The 21636-nt window shown below is 40.1% G+C and overlaps 2 protein-coding genes across 3 annotated transcripts in view; one reads left to right on the plus strand and one right to left on the minus strand.

Annotated features, from left to right (window-relative positions):
* LOC126380527 (uncharacterized) overlaps positions 1-19769 on the minus strand; it is a 33588-nt gene extending 13819 nt beyond the window's left edge. Inside the window, exons 1-3 of the mRNA XM_050029996.1 lie at positions 19419-19769; positions 14923-15003; positions 13339-13742 (exon numbers count right to left, since the gene is read on the minus strand). Coding sequence (XP_049885953.1) covers positions 13339-13601 — 263 coding nt within the window. The 5' untranslated portion in view covers positions 13602-13742; positions 14923-15003; positions 19419-19769. The remainder of the gene's footprint in view (positions 1-13338; positions 13743-14922; positions 15004-19418) is intronic.
* On the plus strand, positions 855-10258 carry LOC126380537 (uncharacterized). 2 transcript variants are annotated; one of them, XM_050030011.1, is made up of 3 exons: positions 855-1066; positions 8065-8205; positions 9766-10258. In XM_050030011.1, the coding sequence occupies exons 1-3, from the start codon at positions 912-914 to the stop codon at positions 9872-9874; spliced, it is 405 nt and encodes a 134-aa protein (XP_049885968.1). In that variant the 5' UTR covers positions 855-911; the 3' UTR covers positions 9875-10258. The 2 variants fall into 2 exon arrangements, 1 of the variants encoding a protein (XP_049885968.1); XR_007568483.1 differs by lacking the exons at positions 855-1066; positions 9766-10258 and adding an exon at positions 7784-7899 and having other exon boundaries at positions 8065-8168.
* Positions 19770-21636: the final 1867 nt, after the last annotated feature.

Here is a 21636-nt window from a genome sequence, read left to right on the forward strand (position 1 = left end):
GCCTACAAATCGCCTTTTACGATTTGTGGATAGTAAGTAGGTATGCCTCCATTGCATGCAGAAAGGATTTTCATTTTCTTACAGTGTGTAATTGTATAGATATGTAATTTTAATAAGTACTGATGATAGATAAAGGTATTCTCTTAATGTTCAGGGCCAATTCCGCTAAGGAATCACGTTTAAAATCAGTAATGTGGAAATTGAAAAAAAAAATATGTTTGTGTTTGCAAACAATGCGATCCCGTTACCGTAATCGTAAGTTGCAATAAACTTTCTAGTCGGTCGTATTGCTGTCTTATTATGGTGTGGCAGGCAATCGTCACGTGTATACTTTTACACCTAGTTAGTTCCACATCCCTTTGTTGTAAACTACTTAACATTCTGTGTAATGTGCGCCCTACTTAAGCTATAACTGACTTTAGTCTAGTCTCCTAGCATTCCTCCACTACGTATAATCTAATGAACTGGTCCGCTAACAGCTTGGCGGGGTACTAACTAATAGCTTAATAAAGATCCGTATCTCTCATACTTATGAAAGGGGCAGAAGCCGACTTTTTATTAGCTCTTGTTTTTCCTAGTAGTAGGCGTGCAAACGATGGTAATATTAAATTAGTCGTCAGTGATAATGTGCGACTTCTATTTTGTTCTGAATATTCCGTGTAATAGGTTGTGGAGCTGCAATTAAATCCTATGTTTTAGAGTTACTTGACTATCCAGCTATTAATTAAAGACTAGTCTAATCTAGCCTACAACTTCCCACTGCTGCGCAAAAGTCTCTTACTCTTTCCATTTTTCGCGGTTTTCTGCGTACTCCGACCAGTCCTTCCGGTAATCGTCCAAGTCGTCACGCCATCTCATGCGAGGTCTACCACGACGCCTACACCCGTCGCGAGGAACCCAATGATTTCAGTATGTGTGGATTTCAGTACATTATGGCGAAGGAAGGGGGCGCACAGAAGTACGATGCGAACACGGAAGCATTTCAAATGCGCGCGCAATGGAAGAAAACGGACATGTGTCGCAAACAGTGGCACGAGCGCTGGAGCTGGCTGCTGGAAGAGAGAGCGTGAGATACCAACATCCTTGTGCATAGGAGGGAGAATAAGATACACCCTTTTGTATAGGAGAAAGAGAATAAGATAATGGTGGAAGATGTGTTGTGCCTGGGTGAATATTTCAAGGGACATCATTACAAAAAAAAAACACAGATAAATAAAATATGCATATTTAGTGTATACTATATCGAGGGCTTCGACCAATAGCCATACGACGTCTATCCACGTAGATAGAATTAACGTGTCTGTCTAGTGGTCAAACTCCCTTAATTCGCGCTGCGGTGGCGTGGCGCCTATGTAGTTTGGTTTACATAAAATGTCTATAAGTGATAAGTGGTGTGTATAAGCGATTGATGAATGTGGAGGAAGCAAGAGACGTGTGTCAGGATCGAAGCAAATGGAATTCTATAGTCTCTGCTTACCCCGGTGGGAAATAGGCGTGAGTTTATGTATGTATGTATGTCTATAAGTAAGTCCCATTTCATTAAATCAAGAGTCGCGCGCGCGCATCGGTTATCGGAGGTCGCGTAAACTCGTTAGCGACAAAATGACGGACGTTATTAAGTGTAATTCGTGCTGTATTGTGATTGACGAACTTCTGGCATACGTACAAAATAAAGTGTCAATTATTGACGCAATTACTCTTGTGCGGATTTGTAAATCGGCCTTTACTAGTGAGGAAATTAAGAAGTCGAAATCGTTATTGTTTGATGCCATTCCTACGGATACACGCAAAATAACAAGAAAAAGTAAGGGCAAAGAGGAAAGAGACCTACTTGACATACTCAATGTGTTTAAATCGACAGAACCCGACGTTATCCCAACATTCGTGGCTAGGCAGCTAGAACGTTTACCACCTATTCTCTTTAATAGTTTGGATTGCACCAAGCTGTTAAAAGATATGCTTCGAATGCAAAATCAGCTGGAAGACATTAAAATCAACTATGCCACCATAGAACAACTGAATGAGCTTAAAACAGAAGTATTAGCAACAAAACATGACTCATTGCCGCCTTCGTCTGTTCGTAATGTAAATTTGAAACGAGGGGCCTGGAACCTGGATACTTTTGATAGTGGCCCTATGGGTATTGTGCAGTGTAATTCGACATTAAATGAAAGTTATGTTAAACAGGATCATACATCGGTTATGGAGAACACTTATCGCAATATTGTAAGGGTAGGTGAACAGAGAGATGTTTATGACTCAGCTTCGCAACAACGGTCATCGCTTGAACGCGATCGTAGCGGCGCGGGGCCGGTGAATCAGGAGCCGACTGTGAGTCGACGGCAGCCGAGTATTGCCGAGTGCACGCACACAGCAGAGACGGCCGGGCTCACGCACGCCTCGCTAACAATGCAACCAGCAGAGCGTCAGCTGATTATGAATGGAAACAACACCGACTGGCGAAATATGGATCAGGTGCAAAAACAGAGTGAAAATGAGAATAAAGGGTGGAATATAGTGGGCAAGCGTAATAAACCGTCGAGGCATCGTCTTCTGGGCCAGTTTGGCGCTGCACGAGACTTGCGTTGCAATTTTAAAGCGGCGGAAAGAAAAATCCCTTTACTCATTACGAATGTACATAAAGATACTACAGAGGAAGACGTTATTAAATACATAGCTGAACAGACGAAGGATAATGTATCGTTACACGAAATACATATTAAAAAAACCACGAGACTATAAGGCATATAAAGTGTACGTGTCAAAAAACAAGTTGCCTATGTACTTAAATGAAAAATTATGGCCGGAAGATGTAATCTTTAGGCCGTTTGTTGACAAGTATTCGTACAGAGGTAGCTCTGTAACCGTTTCCGATACTAAGAGAAATGGCTAATCGCGTCAGTAGGATTGCTACATTTAACTGCAAATCGATTAAGCGCTCCATTGATGGTGTAAGAGAGCTATGCCGTACTTGCGACGTGATTGCTTTGCAGGAGACCTGGTTGCGGCCTGACGAGATAAATTACTTAAGTACCATAGACCGTTCTTTTGGATATACTGGAACGTCGGCTATGGATATGACGATGGGAATCCTTCAAGGTCGTCCATTCGGCGGCGTTTCGTTGTTGTATAGATACAGTGCGTTTCCAAAAGTGTCAGTGATTAAATGTGATAACGCGCGGATGTGTGCAATTAAAGTGTTTATTAATAACCAGCCTATAATTTTAATGAGTGTGTATATGCCTACTAATGCGCCTGTTAATTTGCCAGAATTCACAGACTGCCTGGGTAAGGTAAGTGCTATTATAGACGAATATGGCATAGAATCTGTTTATATACTGGGGGATTTTAATGCAAGCCCTGGGGGTTTATTTTATGCTGAACTAATGTCTTTTTGTAGTGAACAGAAGTGGGCGTGTATAGATATAGTAAAATTAGGCCAATCGTCTCACACCTATACCTACATTAGTGAAGCATATGGAACCCCCAGCTGGTTGGACCACGCTATCCTGACCCGGGCCGCTGTGGATTCTGTGCGTAATGTTTTTGTGAAATATGATGTGTTTTGGTCCGATCATTTTCCCCTTATCATCGAGTGCGATTTTGAGCTTTTAATACCCATACTGCGGAGCACAGTAGTAGCAGATAAAAAAGGCGTATGGGGAGAGAGAACGGAGCAACAGATTGCACTTTATGGTAGAGAGGCTCATATTAGATTGAGAAATATAGACTTTGACCAAAAATATGTTAATTGTGCAGATTTTTACTGTAATAGCCCGGCTCATAGGCGTGCTCTGGACATTATGTACAATAGTATTGTGACCGCGTTATGCGAAGCATCGGAGTGCGGTAAGGTTGTACGTAAAGGAGGGAGAGGTCCGCGTATCTTGGGGTGGAATCAACATGTGCTGGAAGCTCACCGTGTGGCCAGGGTGAAGTTTAGAGAGTGGGTGCTGTGTGGGTGGCCTGGGTCGGGGGTAATTTATGATGAAATGTGTGACAGTCGCAGAGTATTTAAATCTAGACTGAGGTGGTGTCAAAACCACGAAGAACAGTTAAGGATGGACGCTCTCGCTGAGCAACACTCCAAGGGTGACTTCCGAGGTTTCTGGCGTAGTACGAAGAAGGAAAATACTCGGCCTGGCATGCCGGTGAGTGTCAATGGTATTAGTGACCCCAAAGCCATAGCTGGCATTTTCAAGGACCATTTTAGGATACAGTCGCCGCTGGGCCCTAGTAGGTTGATGTTCGACGATCAGAATAAAAACGAGATAGTGGGGACGAGATTTACGGCCAAGAACGTTGCACACGCCATAAAGTCAATTTCACGAGGGAAATCTCCGGGCCACGATGGTTTGAGCATAGAGCACCTCCAGCATGCTGGTCCACACATGTCACGAGTTCTTGCTATGTTTTATAACTTAAGTATTAGTCACACGTACTTACCTAAAGACATGTTGAAGACCATTGTAGTTCCGGTAGTGAAAAATAAAACAGGGGATTTGACTGATACATGCAATTATAGGCCGATCTCGTTAGCCACTGTCATCGCGAAAGTACTTGACGCTATGCTTAATACACAGTTGCACAAACACTTGAATATACATGACAATCAATTTGGCTTTAGACCTCATTTGTCGACTGAAAGTGCCATACTGTGCCTTAAGCATACCGTCAGGTATTATACTGATCGTGACACCCCGGTTTACGCGTGCTTCCTAGACCTGTCCAAGGCTTTTGATCTGGTGTCCTATGACGTGCTATGGAAGAAACTCGAGTCTACTAACTTACCTAGAGAACTGTTAGACATCCTCAGGTACTGGTATGGACACCAGGTCAACAAGGTCAGATGGGCGGGAGCGATGTCGGAAGAGTATGGTTTGGAGTGTGGGGTGAGACAGGGAGGCTTAACCTCCCCTTCACTCTTCAACCTATATATGAACGAGTTGATTGTCGCGCTGAGCAATCAGCATGTCGGCTGTAATATTGACGGTGTAAGCGTCAATAATCTTAGCTATGCAGACGACATGGTGCTGCTGAGCGCATCGGTCTGTGGTCTTAGGAGGCTGCTAAGTTTATGTCAGGAGTACGCTTTGAGTCACGGTCTAAAATATAATGTATTAAAAAGTCAGTATATGGTCTTTGAGGCTGGCAGAAATAAGCCAGACAACATACCGCCTGTATGGTTATATGGTACTCCATTGGAAAGAGTATACACGTTTAAATACCTAGGTCACGTCGTTACTGCCGACCTCAAGGACGATGCTGATATAGAGAGGGAGCGAAGGGCGCTGTGCGTAAGAGCAAATATGTTGGCCCGCAGGTTTGCGCGGTGTTCAAGCGGTGTGAAGATGACTCTTTTCAAAGCATATTGCACGTCGCTGTACACGTGCGTTTTGTGGGCAAACTATACGCAAAAAACGTACAATGCGCTTCGAGTCCAATATAATAATGCGTTCAGGGTGGTGATGGGGCTGAGTCGGTACTGCAGTGCCTCGGGCATGTTCGCGGAAGCACGGATAGCTTGTTTTCACAGCACTATGCGAGTGCGTGCGGCGGCACTGGTACGGCGAGTGCGTGCCAGCCCCAACGCCGTCCTGGCGGTGATCGCGGACAGATTGGACTGTCCTTACATCATGCACTGCTGCGACAGGCATGTAAAAACTGGTATTGGTTAGATATTATGTTAGTGTATTTCATTTTAATTTTATTTTAGTTTATTTTCATTGTATTTTATATCATTTTATTGTCATTTCATTTTGTTTTATTTAATTTTTTATTTTTACTGTATTGTGTCAAAAGTATTGTATATGAGCCTTATGTTGCTTGAAATAAATGTATTTTATTTTATTTTTCTTTTTTTTTTTTTTTTTTATTTTTATTTTTTTATTTAAATCTACCTACTAATTTTAGGTAATTGTACAAGTCAGCAGCAATTTAAACATACCATTTGGAATTATTGATAAAACTTACCTACACCTATAATTCATCTTCATCACGTTAACAGTAGTGTTTATATTCGTAATTTTTGACAACATAAATCATTTTAAGGTCGTTCTTTTTCTTAATTTCTCCAATATGACATTTTCCAAAGTGCAACAACAGAAAACCGATTAAGTATTTCAAGCTTTTAGGCGTTAGCTGACCTCCAGTCAAACCTTTAACTTCGACCGTTTACGAGCGGTTTACGAGTTCAAGGTAAAAACCGTTATAAGAAAACTAAATAGGTGTCCCGACACTGGCGCCGGTTCGATATTTTCTGTCGTGTTTAGGAAGGTTTTACTAAATACCTAATCTTCAAGCGTCACGCTCTGTGTACTGCTGGTAACCTCTCACTATCCAGTTCATCGAACTTAGAACGCCATCAGGAAAAGTGGTTTCAAGTTGTCTTATGACAAGCAGCTCTCCCTGTTGTTCGGCGTCCCAATAGGATATCACGGGAGTAAGGTTATGTAAATACTTATTAAAACTAGGATGTACCTACTTCGAACGTCATAGAAGAAGCTGAGCTACTCATTGATGAAAGCAGGATGCCGAACTCATGCGTAAAATATGTCATTTTACACATTTCATTTTTGGAATACTAGACGTGTATACACATGGGATGGTTGCCGCCCTTTTGGTTTTAACATTCCACTAAACCGCACAAAGCGCTTTGCTTCATCATGCCAGCAAATGTGTGGAATTCCTTGCGTCTGTATTCCGTAACGTAGCTTCAACTTGGGATACTTATTTCATTTCAAGGTCCAGATAACAAGGAAAGTTTGAGAATACTTATGACCTTGTCACAAACTGTCCAAATGTTGTACAATTTAAATTTGAAAAGATTGCTACCTCTTTACATGTGACGTGATGAACTGGTTAAGCTAGATATCTACTTATTCTAAACCCTATTCACTATAGTTCCCTACTCTCAAAGCTTTAAAATACATTAAGTATATTCTGTTATTTGTACAAGCAACTGGGACGATTTACTAGGGTCCAACCTGGTTGCCCTCAATGGTTTTTTATACATAATTACCTACGCATAATTTTGGGTGCACGAAGTAGGTTAGTAGTTATAAAAGCGTTTTTAACTAGAAACTTTTAAAGGTAGGTACTGTAATGATATGTGACCTCTTCAAGGTCTAGCCTCCTACATAATCTATGTACAGTCATGAGCAATATAATGCACCCACTTTAAGACTCTGTCGCACTAACATATTTGACATTTAGTGAGACTTACAGTTCAATTTGTCAAAAAAGTTAATGTGACATGGTAACATAGTGTATACATATTAATGCTCGTGACTTTTGTACTTAATGTAACATGCAGTATGGAATTAAATAAAGTGGAGTAAGTGACTGAATATTGAATATTCTCGCTCACGTACGAGTGAGATGCGTAATGTCATAAAATCCGCCAAGCTAGCTGGCAATAGACATGTTATTATAATAACTATTAATGAGCATCTAACCTTTTTGCATTAAAGCAAGTTTTACCTACTTCCAAACTATAAAACACCTAATAATAGTAAGTAGGTAAGTGTTGTTTGCAATCATGTTCAGTGCAGTCCCCCGTAGCGGCTATAAAACTGCAGGGTTGCCCTTCGCTGCAGAATTACCAGGCCAACGTGCATCCAAGTGGGAGCATTCGTCACGGAAATTAAATTTATACAAGCGTCACAGTCCGAAGCGAAACCAATGTCAAATGCAGCTGTTTTTACGAACGACACGGTTATGACCGCGAAAATCGCCGTAAAGATTTTTTAGATTACATTTCAATATTTTAAGTTTGCTGGAAAGTATCTAAGCAAAGCAGACCCCACTTAGTGCAGTTCGATCGCTCTCGTCGTCAAGTGACAGACTGTTGTCTGGACGGATCTAGCTTGGTAACGCGCACAAAAACTAGCAACACGTGTAATTAGTAATTAATTACAACCTCTAAGACTTACTTATACCGTGTGAACTTCGCGATAAGCTTCGTGGTTTTTCTTGGTCTCGCTAGCGTTTTGCGCTACTTCTGATTATTTAAATGTCACTAGTTATAGCTCTGTTGTAAATTAAACTATTTTTCTTGCTCAGAAAGGCGATAGAAGAAGCAGACCAAATTCGTCAGGCGAACACAAAACTTTTTCTCAAGCCCATAACCAAGATAGAAACTACTAAGTGTCTTAAACCAGTTCCTCTTACCAGTACTGGCTTCGTTGGATGGCTAGCTTCCAAGTGAGTTATTTCAGAGTATTCAAAACATTTAATGATTTAAAAAACAATTGACTTTGAATCGCAGCTGTCTCTTGTTACTTATATTTTTTCTTCGTGAATACTACACGAATTCACGCCCGTAATGCCTTACTGTGTAGGCAGACAAAACTACGATTGTACAATAAATCATTAATAACAAAATCATTTTATTAATGTGGTTCGTTAATACATGAATATTTTACGTTCATATTAAATCTGCACAATACTGAAATTTCCCTTAAAATATGTACGAATAATTAGGTAAGTGCTTACTTAAAAAGGAAACTGAAGTACGCTTACTTAAAAAGGAAACTGAAGTACGTTGCGCTTTAGATTGCAAGTCTATGGCAAAAAGCTTTGAAAGAAAGTATACCCTATTACATCGCGAGCGCTAAGGGACGCTAGACGTAAAGCATTCAGTAAGTTCGTGACCTAGACGACCTCGAGTTCTTTGACATGCTACAAAAAGAGCTTCCGTCTAAGGCTCGTATCTGTTCTAGAATAGTTCAAAGAACTTCCTCATTTTTTATAGACTTGATCTAATGCGTTTTATACTTGTAGATTTCTTAGGTTACCTAATAGGTAAGTACGTGACGTGACGAGTCATGCGAATGAAAGGTCAGACAGGCACGAACTGTAGGTGAAGGCGAAATCGTTTTGCAGGTCGAATAAAAGAAAGTGGTTTAAGTACGAATTAATATCACCTATTGGGGGCGTATAGTAGTGCTTTTGTTTTTCGGGTTTTCTACAATGCTACACAACAACCGTTTTTCCTCATAAATTACTTAGACAAGTAAGTATTCTTAGTACAGTGAGGGCATAGGATAAGGAATAATATATGAGGCAATGGACAGGATACAGACAGGACGGGAGGAGGATAGGGAGAGGTAATAGTAGTATGTTGTATGGAACTAGTATGTCAGGATCAAAGTAAATGGAATTCCATGGTCTCTGCTTACCCCGGTGGGGAATAAGCGTGAGTTTGTGTACGTATATGTATGTATGTTCTAGTAATCCGAAGAGTCTGAGAGTCTGAAGTGGACTGCCTTCCTTTAGTTGGCCATGCGCCTCGCAGATCTAGCTAATAGTAGCATTCACGAGCGGATCCAGGTTTCCAGATGAGGAGCTTAACACAATATGGGACCGGTGCTATGGCCGAACTATCGTCATCTATCGGTAGATCGGTACTGTAGTGTAATACAGGATGTTAGTGACATCGTAACGAATACTGAGCTATAAATTATATATATTTTTTTATTATCTTCAGTTCCATACTTTTCCAAGTTTTACAAAATTCCACTTGATATCAACTCAGAATCGTGGTGTCAATATTCCCTCAAAGTTTTCGTTACGACATCACTAACACCCTGTATGTATGGGGTGGATATGTTACCATTGACATTACATCTATGCTGGTCGGACTCTAGACCTACGCAGAGCGCAAACAATGTTACATTTTCGGCTTTTACGTGGCTATTCCCGAGTAAAAGTTTCCTGGGAAACACCGATTTTAGCGACAAACTATATTTTTTTCGTTTCCAGACCTGAATGCAAGCTGGAGATCTACACGTCTTGGCTCAACAAGCCGGTGTTAAAGCTACCAGACGCCTGGGACTACAAGGACTATGTCTCTGCCTCCGGGTCGCACTGACTGATCGAATACTCCATCTACTCCTAGAAAAACCTGCCAAAGTTACGATTGCTATTTTCTCGGGATTTCCAGATAGGCACAACAATGGAAATTTGATACTAAAAGGACTTTGGCCCTGGCAACCTTAAAGTACCTAATAATCACGCACAAATGGACAATGAGATACATTAAAATGAAACGCATCATGATTGCACCTTCGATAATGACTGACCCTGCAGGTCACAGTTGGCTACTTCCAATGATATGTGCCAAATCCGGATACGTATAGGCACTTTTGTATTATTATACCTATATTTTAGTACTTATATAATATGTATACTTCAATATTGTCAGAAAAATATAAGTATTCAACAATTTACAAATAAATAAATACAGCTACTTCATTATGAAATTAACACCAATTACGTCTTTGTACAGATCACCTGTTACCATAATACTGCTCATCATATACACCTTTATCTATGTGTGACCATTAGGTACTTTTCCGCTCATCACATAAGTACCTAGGTATTTGTTTATTAAATGATAAGAATTTATTTGAGGTGGCACCTTAGATGGCTAAGATGCTTGGCCTCTGACATTAAATGACAATAATAATCATTACGTAATCACATTTGATGTCATGTTTCCATGAATTGTATTTTCAATGAAGGACTGTTCAGTCTTCGTTTAACCATCTCATTTCAAGGATATTTTTCTGTTTTTGGGTATAAGTAAATGATGACTCTTGTTTTACACCCAGGCACAACACATCTTCCACCCATTATTATTCTGATCAAAATAAAGCGAAGCAATATTTACCAAAGTTAAGTCTGATGAAGTATAAATTGGTATTAACTTTTAGATCTGTATTTATTCTGTTCAACAAAACAAAAAAAAAATACTTCTGACATCCTTACTTCAGCTACAAACAAGCTGCAATGAAACCTCCAGTCAGCGGACTTTTTCTCTCAATGACATTCTTTTGTAACTTTTACACTAAAATAATAAAAATTAACCTATTTACGACTATAATTTCACTTAAATTACCTATTCGTACGTATACGTAAAAGTTACAAAAGAATGTCATTGAAGGAAAAAGTCCGCTGACTGGAGGTTTCATTGCAGCTTGATTGTAGCTGAAGTAAGGACGGCAGAAATATTTTTTTTGTTTTGTTGAACAGAATAAGTACAGATCTAAAAGTTAATACCAATTTATACTTCATCAGACTTAACTTTGGTAAATATCCCGCTGGCTGGAGGTTGGTTAGAAAACTTTGTATTTCCGTTTTTTTAACGGAACAAATTCTGTTTTCAGCATAATTCAGTAGAACAAATCCAGATCTAATTCTCTGTATCACTCTTATGTCTCTGTAGAGTGTAGACACATCAATATAGGCAGCAATAGTAACATAGGTTAAAGAAACAATACGTTTCTGACCGTACCGGACCGGGGCCGTATACGTTTCTGTACGTGTAATACGTATCCGATCCAAATATCAAGTAACAATTATTTTTATATTGCTCTGCCATTACATTATATTTTTGAATTATTAATTAATTATGGACCCCGAGCAATGAGAAAACAGATAATAATTATCACGTTAAATCTGAACAGCGTTATCATCCAGTTTATCATTAAATACATTTATTTATAATTGTGAATTTATGTGCAGCTTTACAAGCGTATGTACAGTTTTCCATTTAGTACGTTTAGAGATAGATAAAATTATAGTTGCGCCTGTTCTGAAATAACATTTCGTATTTAGCTTATGAACAGCCTCCGTGTTTTAGTGGTTAGAGCGTTAGGCTCACGATCTGGAGGTCCGGGTTCGATTCCCGATGGGGACATTGTCGAAATCACTTTGCGAGACTGTCCTTTGTTTGGTAAGGACTTTTCAGGCTTGAATCACCTGATGTCCGAAAAAGTAAGATGATTCCGTGCTTCGGAGGGCACGTTAAGCCGTTGGTCCCGGCTATTAGCCGTAAAAACACCTCCACCAACCCGCAGTGGAGCAGCGTGGTGGAGTATGCTCCATACCCCCTCCGGTTAATTGAGGGGAGGCCTGTGCCCAGCAGTGGGACGTATATAGGCAGTTGATGTTATTTAGCTTATGATAGTTAACTATTGGTACAAGTATAGTACATTGCACATTTTTTAGGTTCCCACACAATTTTAAATCCTGTGTCGCTTGTCAAACCCGGTCGAGACAACTCACTTATTTAGTAAAAAATATAAACTGGAACGCATTTCACAACACAAGCCAAAGTAGGTTTAACGCGAGGTCGAACGCACCTATCCGCTCCGTTTTTGAATCAATCAAAGTGATATGATATCCAGAACCAGAAATACATGCACATTACAAGAGCAATGCACGTTTAATGCCATTGACTTCACTGTATGCCATTACATTACATAATGCAGACTATTAATTGCTCTCTTGTGTAAAATGCGTGTGTGACCCAATAAATATTTTCAATCCATTCAACACAAATATACAGAACTATATTTTGTAGCCATAAAATATTATGCATATAATAATATATACTTAAAAAAAAAGAAAAGGTTAACGTCGTGTCTTATAGGGAAGTCAAGGAATTGGCCTTTGATAGACTGGAATGGAAAATGCTACACCGACAAGAGCGTGGCTCTTAAATTGATGATGATGATGAATATATACTTTATCATTATGCAAATAATATAAAACGCAAGGTTGCGATTATTCAAAATTGTGTTTTAAATATATTTTGCTCTACAAGTCCAAATAAATCCAAATAAAGAATATTGAATGTAGTTTGGCGGCCTTATTCTGACCCTACCAGATACTGTCACAGATAGACGAGGAGTAAACTAAACGTCACAGAATAAGAAGGGATCAATAATACCTACTCGTATAAGTCTCACGCTAGCAATGATTACTGGGGTGTGCAGAGCCACGACGCCTTGCATGGTCTGGTAGACAATGAACTGTCACTACTGTCAGAGAGGCAGACATGCTTTAAGCGAACGTAGCACTGCTAACACACTGATAAAACAAGAAGTAAAGAAATGGCGAGTAGGTGAGCTTAGAACTGTGTACCTATTAATTTAACGAGTATTTTCCGCACTTAACGGGCAGTTAACGGTGATAATACGCTGCATAGTTTCTTTGGTACGTACCGAATATATACGAATATAAAAATATACTATACGAATTACCTATTAATTTTCATATCTTATTATGTATTTTTATATATTTTCATATAATTTGCATATAGAGGCGATTCACGATATATCTTCGTTTTAGACTCTAGCGATAATGTACAAACAAATGTAATAAGTACTAGGTGTTATATTCTTAAAATGAATGAACTAAAGCTAATGAATCTAAATATTAATTTTTCGAAAATTAATCGAAAAGTAATGAATCTTCTAATGAGAAAACTTATAACTTATGAGGTAGGTACGCGAGGAATGTGAATACGCTAGTGCAGGAAACACTTACCTCTTTAGAGTTGTATGTTTGGTGCCGTTGCCGAGGAGCTTATGCTTGGGCTTGTCTATGGCCCCGGTGGGCGTGGAGGAGGACATGGTGAGGTCGCTGGCGAAGGAGGACGTGGAGGACTCCTTGGAGATGTTGGTGCGGGGCGGGAGCCGGCGCGCCGCCGCCTCCGGGCTGCCGGGCGCACCCACCAGCTCTAACGCCAGCCGCCCCTTGCCCGGCACTGGGGGCGGCTTCTCCTCAACCGGCACCATATACGACAGCATCGCTGCCTACTCTATATTATTCCCTCCACCATCAAAACAGTCTTCAGTTTACGTATACTATACAAATATTGTCCATCGTATCATTTATTTATCTACAATCAGCCTATCACTCTGTGACATTCTCTGCCGTTCGATTGAGATCTGAAAGATAATAACACGTATTAGGTAGGCAGATAAGACATTTAAAAGACAATTTCAATTTACCTAGAAATACCATCGGCCCTGCTCTAACACGTTAAAAGTTTCTTTCTTATTTATTTGTTACAGCTGCAAAGGCAAAAATGTTACACTGCAAACTGTTTATTTTATTTATTATATAACTGAAAAATCGTTATTAGGTCAGCCGCGACGTAGGCTCATAAAAATCCACATGTTGAACGCTAAAAAACCGCGCGATATTTTTATATGGCAGGCAAGTCGTTTTCAATACTCAGATGTACCACCTACCTACCCAGGTAGGTACGTATATAATTGGCAACAGTCCATCCTTGCAGATACTACGCCGTATCGTAACGTGAACATTATGTATACTTCAATTAAATCATTTCTATTAAAACCAGGGGGAATGGATTGACTCTTACGAATGTTCTGGTGTTTACTAAGGCGGAGCGCGGAAGTCAAAGGTATACTCTGATATTTTGTAGACCTAAGTAGAACGTACTAATGCGTTCTATATTTTGATGTGACGGGCCTTTAGTTCGCGAAATAATGATTTTTGTTCTAGCCGTGACCTTGACTATATTTTACCTTCACCTTAAAATTATTTACGGATCGCGGGCGATTTTCCACGTGTCTGAATGAGTCGAGCTGTGAAACAACATGCCTGCTTGTATCCACGTAAATGTTATGATTCGTTTACATATTTGTGCACTCTCGATCGACGTTGAAGATGATGTATGGCAACGTTGCAGGCTGTTTCGTGTAACAGCGTCATATTGTACCGTGTATTCGGCGGATATGCACTATTGAACTCCATCAAGATTGTTCTACGTAATGCCACTGTCAAGGTCAAGCGATGGTTGCATAACCGCATGTAAATTATACCTAATTCTACATTTGTACCCACTGTTCCATCATCAAAGGCAGGCATGCGATCACGTTTTAATCAGTTCATAGTTAGGTACTATCACATGTGTTTATTTCGATCTGTGATGTCAGTCTTGTTGATGACCAGCGAGGGTAATTGAATGCACCGCGTGCTTATCTAGCTACCTATTTGCTATCCATTAAAGCGATATCCATCAGATGTTGTCTAATGCTGATTGAACTCTGGCTCTAAAAGTCGTCAGTGACCCTCCGTGTCGCCTCGACAGTAACTCACCTCGTTATTTTGTCTCCTAAGTTTTTATCTTTCTAAAACTCGTATCTTATTCCGACTCATTGCGACGACGATTGACAGTTTCTGGAAAAAATAAAAATACAAAGTTGAATAAAATAATGTAGATGTAGGTACACTATACCTATTGTAATCATTGGTTGTTGATTGCTGGCTACGGACGCCATTTTTTTTTACCAGTTTTATACGCGAGTTTGTTCTAAGAATAGGTAGGTATGACTATGAATATAAAAAATAAAGTACGATTCGCTTAATAAAAGCATGTAATTAAAGTCTATCGCGAAACTGTACCGTGGGGACGTTACACTTCACACTGAAAACGTCGCATAAAGTTTTATATTCTTTCTACAACTAATAATTTATTATTAGGTTAGATGAAGCAATAAGTCATAGGTCCGTATAAACTTATGTTTACTTCGGTATAAAAGCCATGAGAAGGATCACACCGAACAAGAACAATCTACACTAATAAATGCGAAAGTAACTCTGTCTGTATGTCTGTTACTTTTTCACACGTAGCCGACTGAACCGATTTAGATGCAATTTGGTATGGAGATGATTTGAAACATATGGAATAAAGGGATAGTTTTTATCTCGGAAACCATCCCTTAATAGGATTAAAAAGGGATGAAAACCTGATCGCGGGATCACCGTAATCCACACGGCCAAAGTCGCGGGTGGGAAGCTAGTATTCAATATAGATACCTCAAGAGAGCTCCTACAAAACGGCTCTCATTTTTGTATAGGTTGTGTGGGATGGGAATGACAATACATATAATAATAGCATTCCTAAAGAGAAAGGTCAGGCTACGTTGAACCGCGACTAACGAGTAGCGACCTGCGCCCGCGCTTGCACAGGTCGATTTAATCGCGATACTCACCTAATTAGGTACAGACACTTGCAGCACATACTTAACATGAACCATCACCGCCCAACATCCTGATCAATTATTACACAGATATACACCACCAAATGCATTATCTATCTCTTGATTAAAATAAAACGCGTAATGAGATATAAATCCAAGCATGTAAGTACTAAATTCCTATGCTGATAGTTAACCAGGTAGTTTTAATGTGCAATTACGCACTTCATTTACACCTATTATAAATTGCCGACAATTACACTGTCATTATAAAATCATATACCTACTTACCTACCAACATAGATATTTTTTTTTTTTTTAACGTTACTTACATTTTTGTTAAATTGTGTGTTTTTATTTTCTCAGCTAATAGATAGGCTGTGTTTAATACTTAAATCATCAAAAGCAATCCTGCATCAACTAATAAGAATTAAGTCAAAGTACCTAATATTTATTAATATTTATTATAATACCGTTTCGGTCTTTTTAATAATATATTTTCTATTTATTTTTATATGTTATTGCACTAAGTAATTGTAAGCGGATTATAGCGCCGAGACAAACCCTTGAGGGGGTTAGCCGTGTTATTTTAATTGTTTTGTTAATTTTTCGTTGTATTCAATAATAATTATTAAAAAAAACAATTTCATTTCGATAATATAGAATTCATTGGCTATTTCATAATACGTGACAATAACTTAGTCAAATAAACACGCATAGTACGATAACTGCTTACTTAGGTATGTACACCTATATTCGTTTTAAAATATAAGAACAGACATTAGTTACCTACCTACCGATTTCAAACGCATTATGAAATAGGTATCTATCTACCTACATTAGTTTTAGATGTCGAAAATTATCTCCATAACGGACACGATTCTGTCTTGCAGAAGACACTGGTTAACTAAGGGTCAGCGCAGATCGAAAGCAGCGAAGTGAAGAGCACTTAAAGATAACACTGAAATAAACTTTATTTCCATTACCATAAAGTTCACATGACAGCGATTGCTCGCGTCGCCTCAAGTACGCGCGTGCCCGTCCGCGTACAATGCACTGGTAATGGGAATAAAGTTATGCTAGTTCGGCTCAAGCGACATCGAGCCTACGCGAGCAACTAAGAAAATGCTCGAGCATTCGCGAGAAATTTGCCGCTCGGTTTGCGCTGACCCTAAGGTGCACTACACACATGTATTATTTAACGAATCCATTCATTTTTATATCCGGTGGCGGGCTACCGTTGTTTGTATTTCTGATGCTTGCCTCCGTTGATTGGACGCATGTCGATCGCCGAATGAAAGAATTACCGGATTTTGAATGCTACCGTTTACATATCATCGGTGTCTGGTTTCCTGCACGTGAATATTTCTCAGGAATTGTGAATTTGTATCGTGCAAGCTATTCGCTGTAATGCTGAGCCATTGTTTTATTTACGTAGGTATTTGTATTGCGAAAGTGTTTTATCATCAGTATACCTACCTAGATTTGCATTGACGATCTGAAAGTACTCATAGTTTATGTGCAAGTGCATTGTGATATTAGGAGGCATAAAATCAGCTTGTTGATATAGCAAAGCAATTATATTTGGGTTTCCAACGGATCTCATCATCACAGTAGTGTTATGTAGGTGGACGTAGATTTGGCGCACCCATGTCGTGGGCAGGTCGCGGCCGTTCCTGTTCGCACTATTGTTGGACGTTCAATGTTTGTTTTGTTTGTCCGAATGACATCACCCACAAGGACGCGAAGCAATGCATTCGAACTATCGTACAATATCTTGCAATGTCCAAGCATAATATGTATATTGCCTTCTCTGAATAACACAGAAATGTCATTCAACGAGCTTGCAACAGAACAGCCTATTATGCACGTCAAGTCAGAAGGCGTCCAATAGTAACCATTGAACTTACAAAGTCGTGTTTCCCTTTCTATTTCCGATCTATTCAGCTCTTTTATACTTGAACGTTATAAGTATTTCTCACTAACAAAGAAGACTGCAACTAATTCTCGTCGATAAACTGTAAATACAATTTATCACTTTATAACTTTCCCAAGTTCATCAAGAATAGAACTGCTGATGAGCACAACCCTGGCTACCTTAAACGTCGTTATTAAATAATAAATTAGTTTTTCATGCAAAGCACAGAGATGCCCGCGAGTGGTGTGTTTGTTATAAAAGATAAATAGTAAGTAGGTTATCCTTTTGTTCGTCCTGGGAAAAGCCCCAGCTATTATATATTTTGCTTAAACGAGAAACAGCTTATTTCTAGGCAATAGCTAAGTATACAGGATTATGCACAAAAGTTCTGTACTGAAAGGAAGACTAATTCGACCGCTCAGTGATGTAGACAAGGAAGGGTTCTCGGGAAATGAGAACGAGAAGTATTGCTTAAATGACGTATGATGACTGGACAGAGTGAACAGGACGTCCACGACAGCTTAGACTAAAAACGAGACATGAGAAATGTAAGTTTCCTGCCATCAGTCAGACCTAGAAATTGTTTGGGATGTGACCTCACCTAATGGGACTGGCCGATCTGGGTCATAACCGGTCTGAAAACGCTTCCAAGGAAACTTAATGTCATCAAACAATAACGTTAAAATATAGGCTTGTCTCCGGTTCACTAACGTTCTGCAATTTTCATATTTGCAAGAACGTGGATGTAAATTACTCGAATAAAAAGCCGTGGGTCTCATTAATACGCATTTCTTAAGCTTTAGTATGACCCAGCAGAAAATTAAATTATACTTCTGAATAGCTTTTAAAAACCGGTGGCCGTGATCGCAATACCGGTTTGCCGAATATATCGCGTAATGTTGTGATTTATTATAAATAGAAAACGAAAAAATAATGAACAGAGTCATTCGAGATACAGTGACGTAGAGCTGCGGTAGTCCCGAACTTATTCTGCCCTACACTATTTAGCTACTTAGTAAATACGTGGCCCTACCTACCACAATTCTACCCCTCAATTACGATCCGACACGTTACAATGATGATTTTTTAGATCGTTTTTTATTAAATTGTTATAGTTAATCTTGTTTAGTGTCATAAACTTATTTACCCCAATGTTTGAATGCATGGGTGTGCTCGCAAATCCTACACGACAAATCTAGCGCTCGGGACCAATTTCTAGCAGTTGCCCACCTGCAAGTAGGTAATTAATAAATTAGGAACCATTTGATTGGTAGGTAACAGGTTTGGTCGTATATGAGGGAGAATGTCTCAATATTTGTAGACTTTTGCGCAATTTGGTGCAGGTAGGTCTACATACCTATGTTATTGGGTTGCAATGCAACTGAAACCGGCTGACAGGGCAGAACGTGACAGTCATGTTCCGCTGCCTTTATGCAACCGCACCTCAACAATCTACGCTAAACAAATGCAGAACTAAACAGAGACAACGCAAACCGGATCGATAGACGAGCACCTCCGGTAAACCCTAAAACTATGTTTACAAGCCGCTAGTTATACGATGTCTTAAGAATCGAAGACAATAGATATAGATTTATTATTTATACCTAGTCAACCTAACTACCTATGTAAATGCGACGTGTAATCGTCGCTAAGACGGTGCGCTGCGTAAAAAATGGGATAACCATGTGCATACATACGTGCACTGAGTCCTGCGGTGCAGCCGGTGCATTGAAGATCAGCCGCCCGGATCGCCCGCTGTCAGACAAACGTATCAAAAACAAGAGGGAGCGAATATATGCAGCCGGCTGTTTATAAACATTGAAACAGTCGGACGGAACGGGATGCGATCAATACCGCTTCGGGCGCACTTCGAGTGGCCGGGGCCACGCCGGCCCCAACCTCACCTGCCGAAGGAATCTACGGAGTAGGTACACAGTGCACTGGACCGCGGGTAAAGCAACGAGACGATTGCAACGCGCGAGAGCGTATGATCCGGTACGTACTAAGCGGGCGGCTGGCGGCGGCCGTGTGTGCGCGCCGCCCTAGCGTTACGTCACGCGGGTTTGACAGCTGGCGCACGACGACGCGAGCCAGCGCGCCGCGCGCCCGCGAGTCCGCGCCGCGGCGCCACTTGCGCGCCGCGATCAATACGCGGCCCGGAGAGCGCAGCCCGCGCGCGCCGCTGCATCCACCCGCCCGGCCCGCCGCCGGCACCGCTTCACCACCCCCGTTGCGTTGCTATCTCAAATGCATCCATATTATTCCACAGCAAAACTTGCACCCCAACATTTTTTGAACGTCGATACATACCTAATAAAAAGAATTAGCATTCCTAATCAAATTACTTGAATAGGTCTAGACATACAAAAAAAAACGTAAAATAATTTATTTAAATCTGGGACAACAAAGTTATATAGTAACATATCATACATCAATGCAACGAAGGATAACTAACTACCTCGGAAACGTTGTTTACGGAATGACCCACGTGACGTAGAGAGAGCAGAGATATAACCCCCGCTTGTAATACCTTGTTCTACATGTAGAGTACTGACACTCAGTAAACTCATACGATAACAAGGCGATGCTTGCAAGCGGTAGCCTTACCATAAAAATCAAAGATTTTGATAGCTTTAAAAATGCTTATACTTAGTTAATAAAAGTAGTACCTAACATAGTTATTTAAAAAAAAATTACAGACTTCATAAACTGTCTTAAAATAGTAATAAATAATAATGTGGGGAGCTCGGTGGCGCAGAGTCGCGCTCGGTCTGCGATTGTTGAAGTAAAGCAACTTTCGCAAAGGCCGGTCATAGGATGGGTGACCACAAAAAAAAAGTTTTCATCTCGAGCTCCTCCGTGCTTCGGAAGGTACGTTAAGCCGTTGGTCCCGGCTGCATTAGCAGTCGTTAATAACCATCAATCCGCACTGAGCCCGCGTGATGGTTTAAGGCCCGATCTCCCTATAAATCCACAGGGAAGGCCCCGTGCCCCAGCAGTGGGGACGTTAATGGGCTGATGATGATGATGATGAATAATGTTAGAATCTAAATTCTGAAAGCGGCACTCGCACTCACTACCCTCCTTCACACCAGTACCCTCATCCTCCGGACACTAACGTACCTATGTCCGACACACCCTTGACAGTTTACAAATTTTCTTCACAATATCCTTCTTACTAATGACCTCTAACGGCTTCATATTGTCTACAAACACTGATAAAGGCATCCTTCATACAAAAGACATCAACGAGATCATTGTTGACATCATAGTGACATAATAATGATTTTTGATCATAACTTTAAAACTACTAAGCCAATTTTGAAACTTTCCCTATTCTCTAAGTTGGACAATACCTAATCAAATAAATAGTGTGAAGTTACTGAGAAATGCGTGGACAAGATATTCAGTGTGGTTTCAGTGAAGCTTCGCGTCAGGCCAGCAGCCTAACACACAAAAAATATAAGTAATTCTTTTTCCGCAGTCGGGTTTTACTTTTTAAACTTATATTTTTATTTAATTATTTCGGGGTTTTATTTATTAACAAAACATGCTTCCGATACGTGTTTTAAGCAAGATTTGGAGATAAAACCAATCCGGAATATGTCTGAGCAGACATGTTATCAATTCAGCGTACCTAATTATCGAGTAAATACAAGAAAACCCACAAGTAAAGGCTAGTAATATGGTACATATTCGAAATGTGCAAATTAAGCCCTTTCATTTGATGATCAACACATTCGAAAAAAATGTTTCGTCCTCACTTTGTCCTCCAGAGGACACCACATTGAATTTAGCGTGACGCCACGTAGCCTATAACCACCGGATAATCAACCCTACCCATGGTCACGTGACTTCACTGAGTGACGTGTGATGCAGGCGACTGTACACGGAGATGACGAATAGCGTGTTTGG

The sequence above is a fragment of the Pectinophora gossypiella genome, chromosome Z (genome assembly GCF_024362695.1).
Source record: "Pectinophora gossypiella chromosome Z, ilPecGoss1.1, whole genome shotgun sequence".
Taxonomy (NCBI): domain Eukaryota; kingdom Metazoa; phylum Arthropoda; class Insecta; order Lepidoptera; family Gelechiidae; genus Pectinophora; species Pectinophora gossypiella.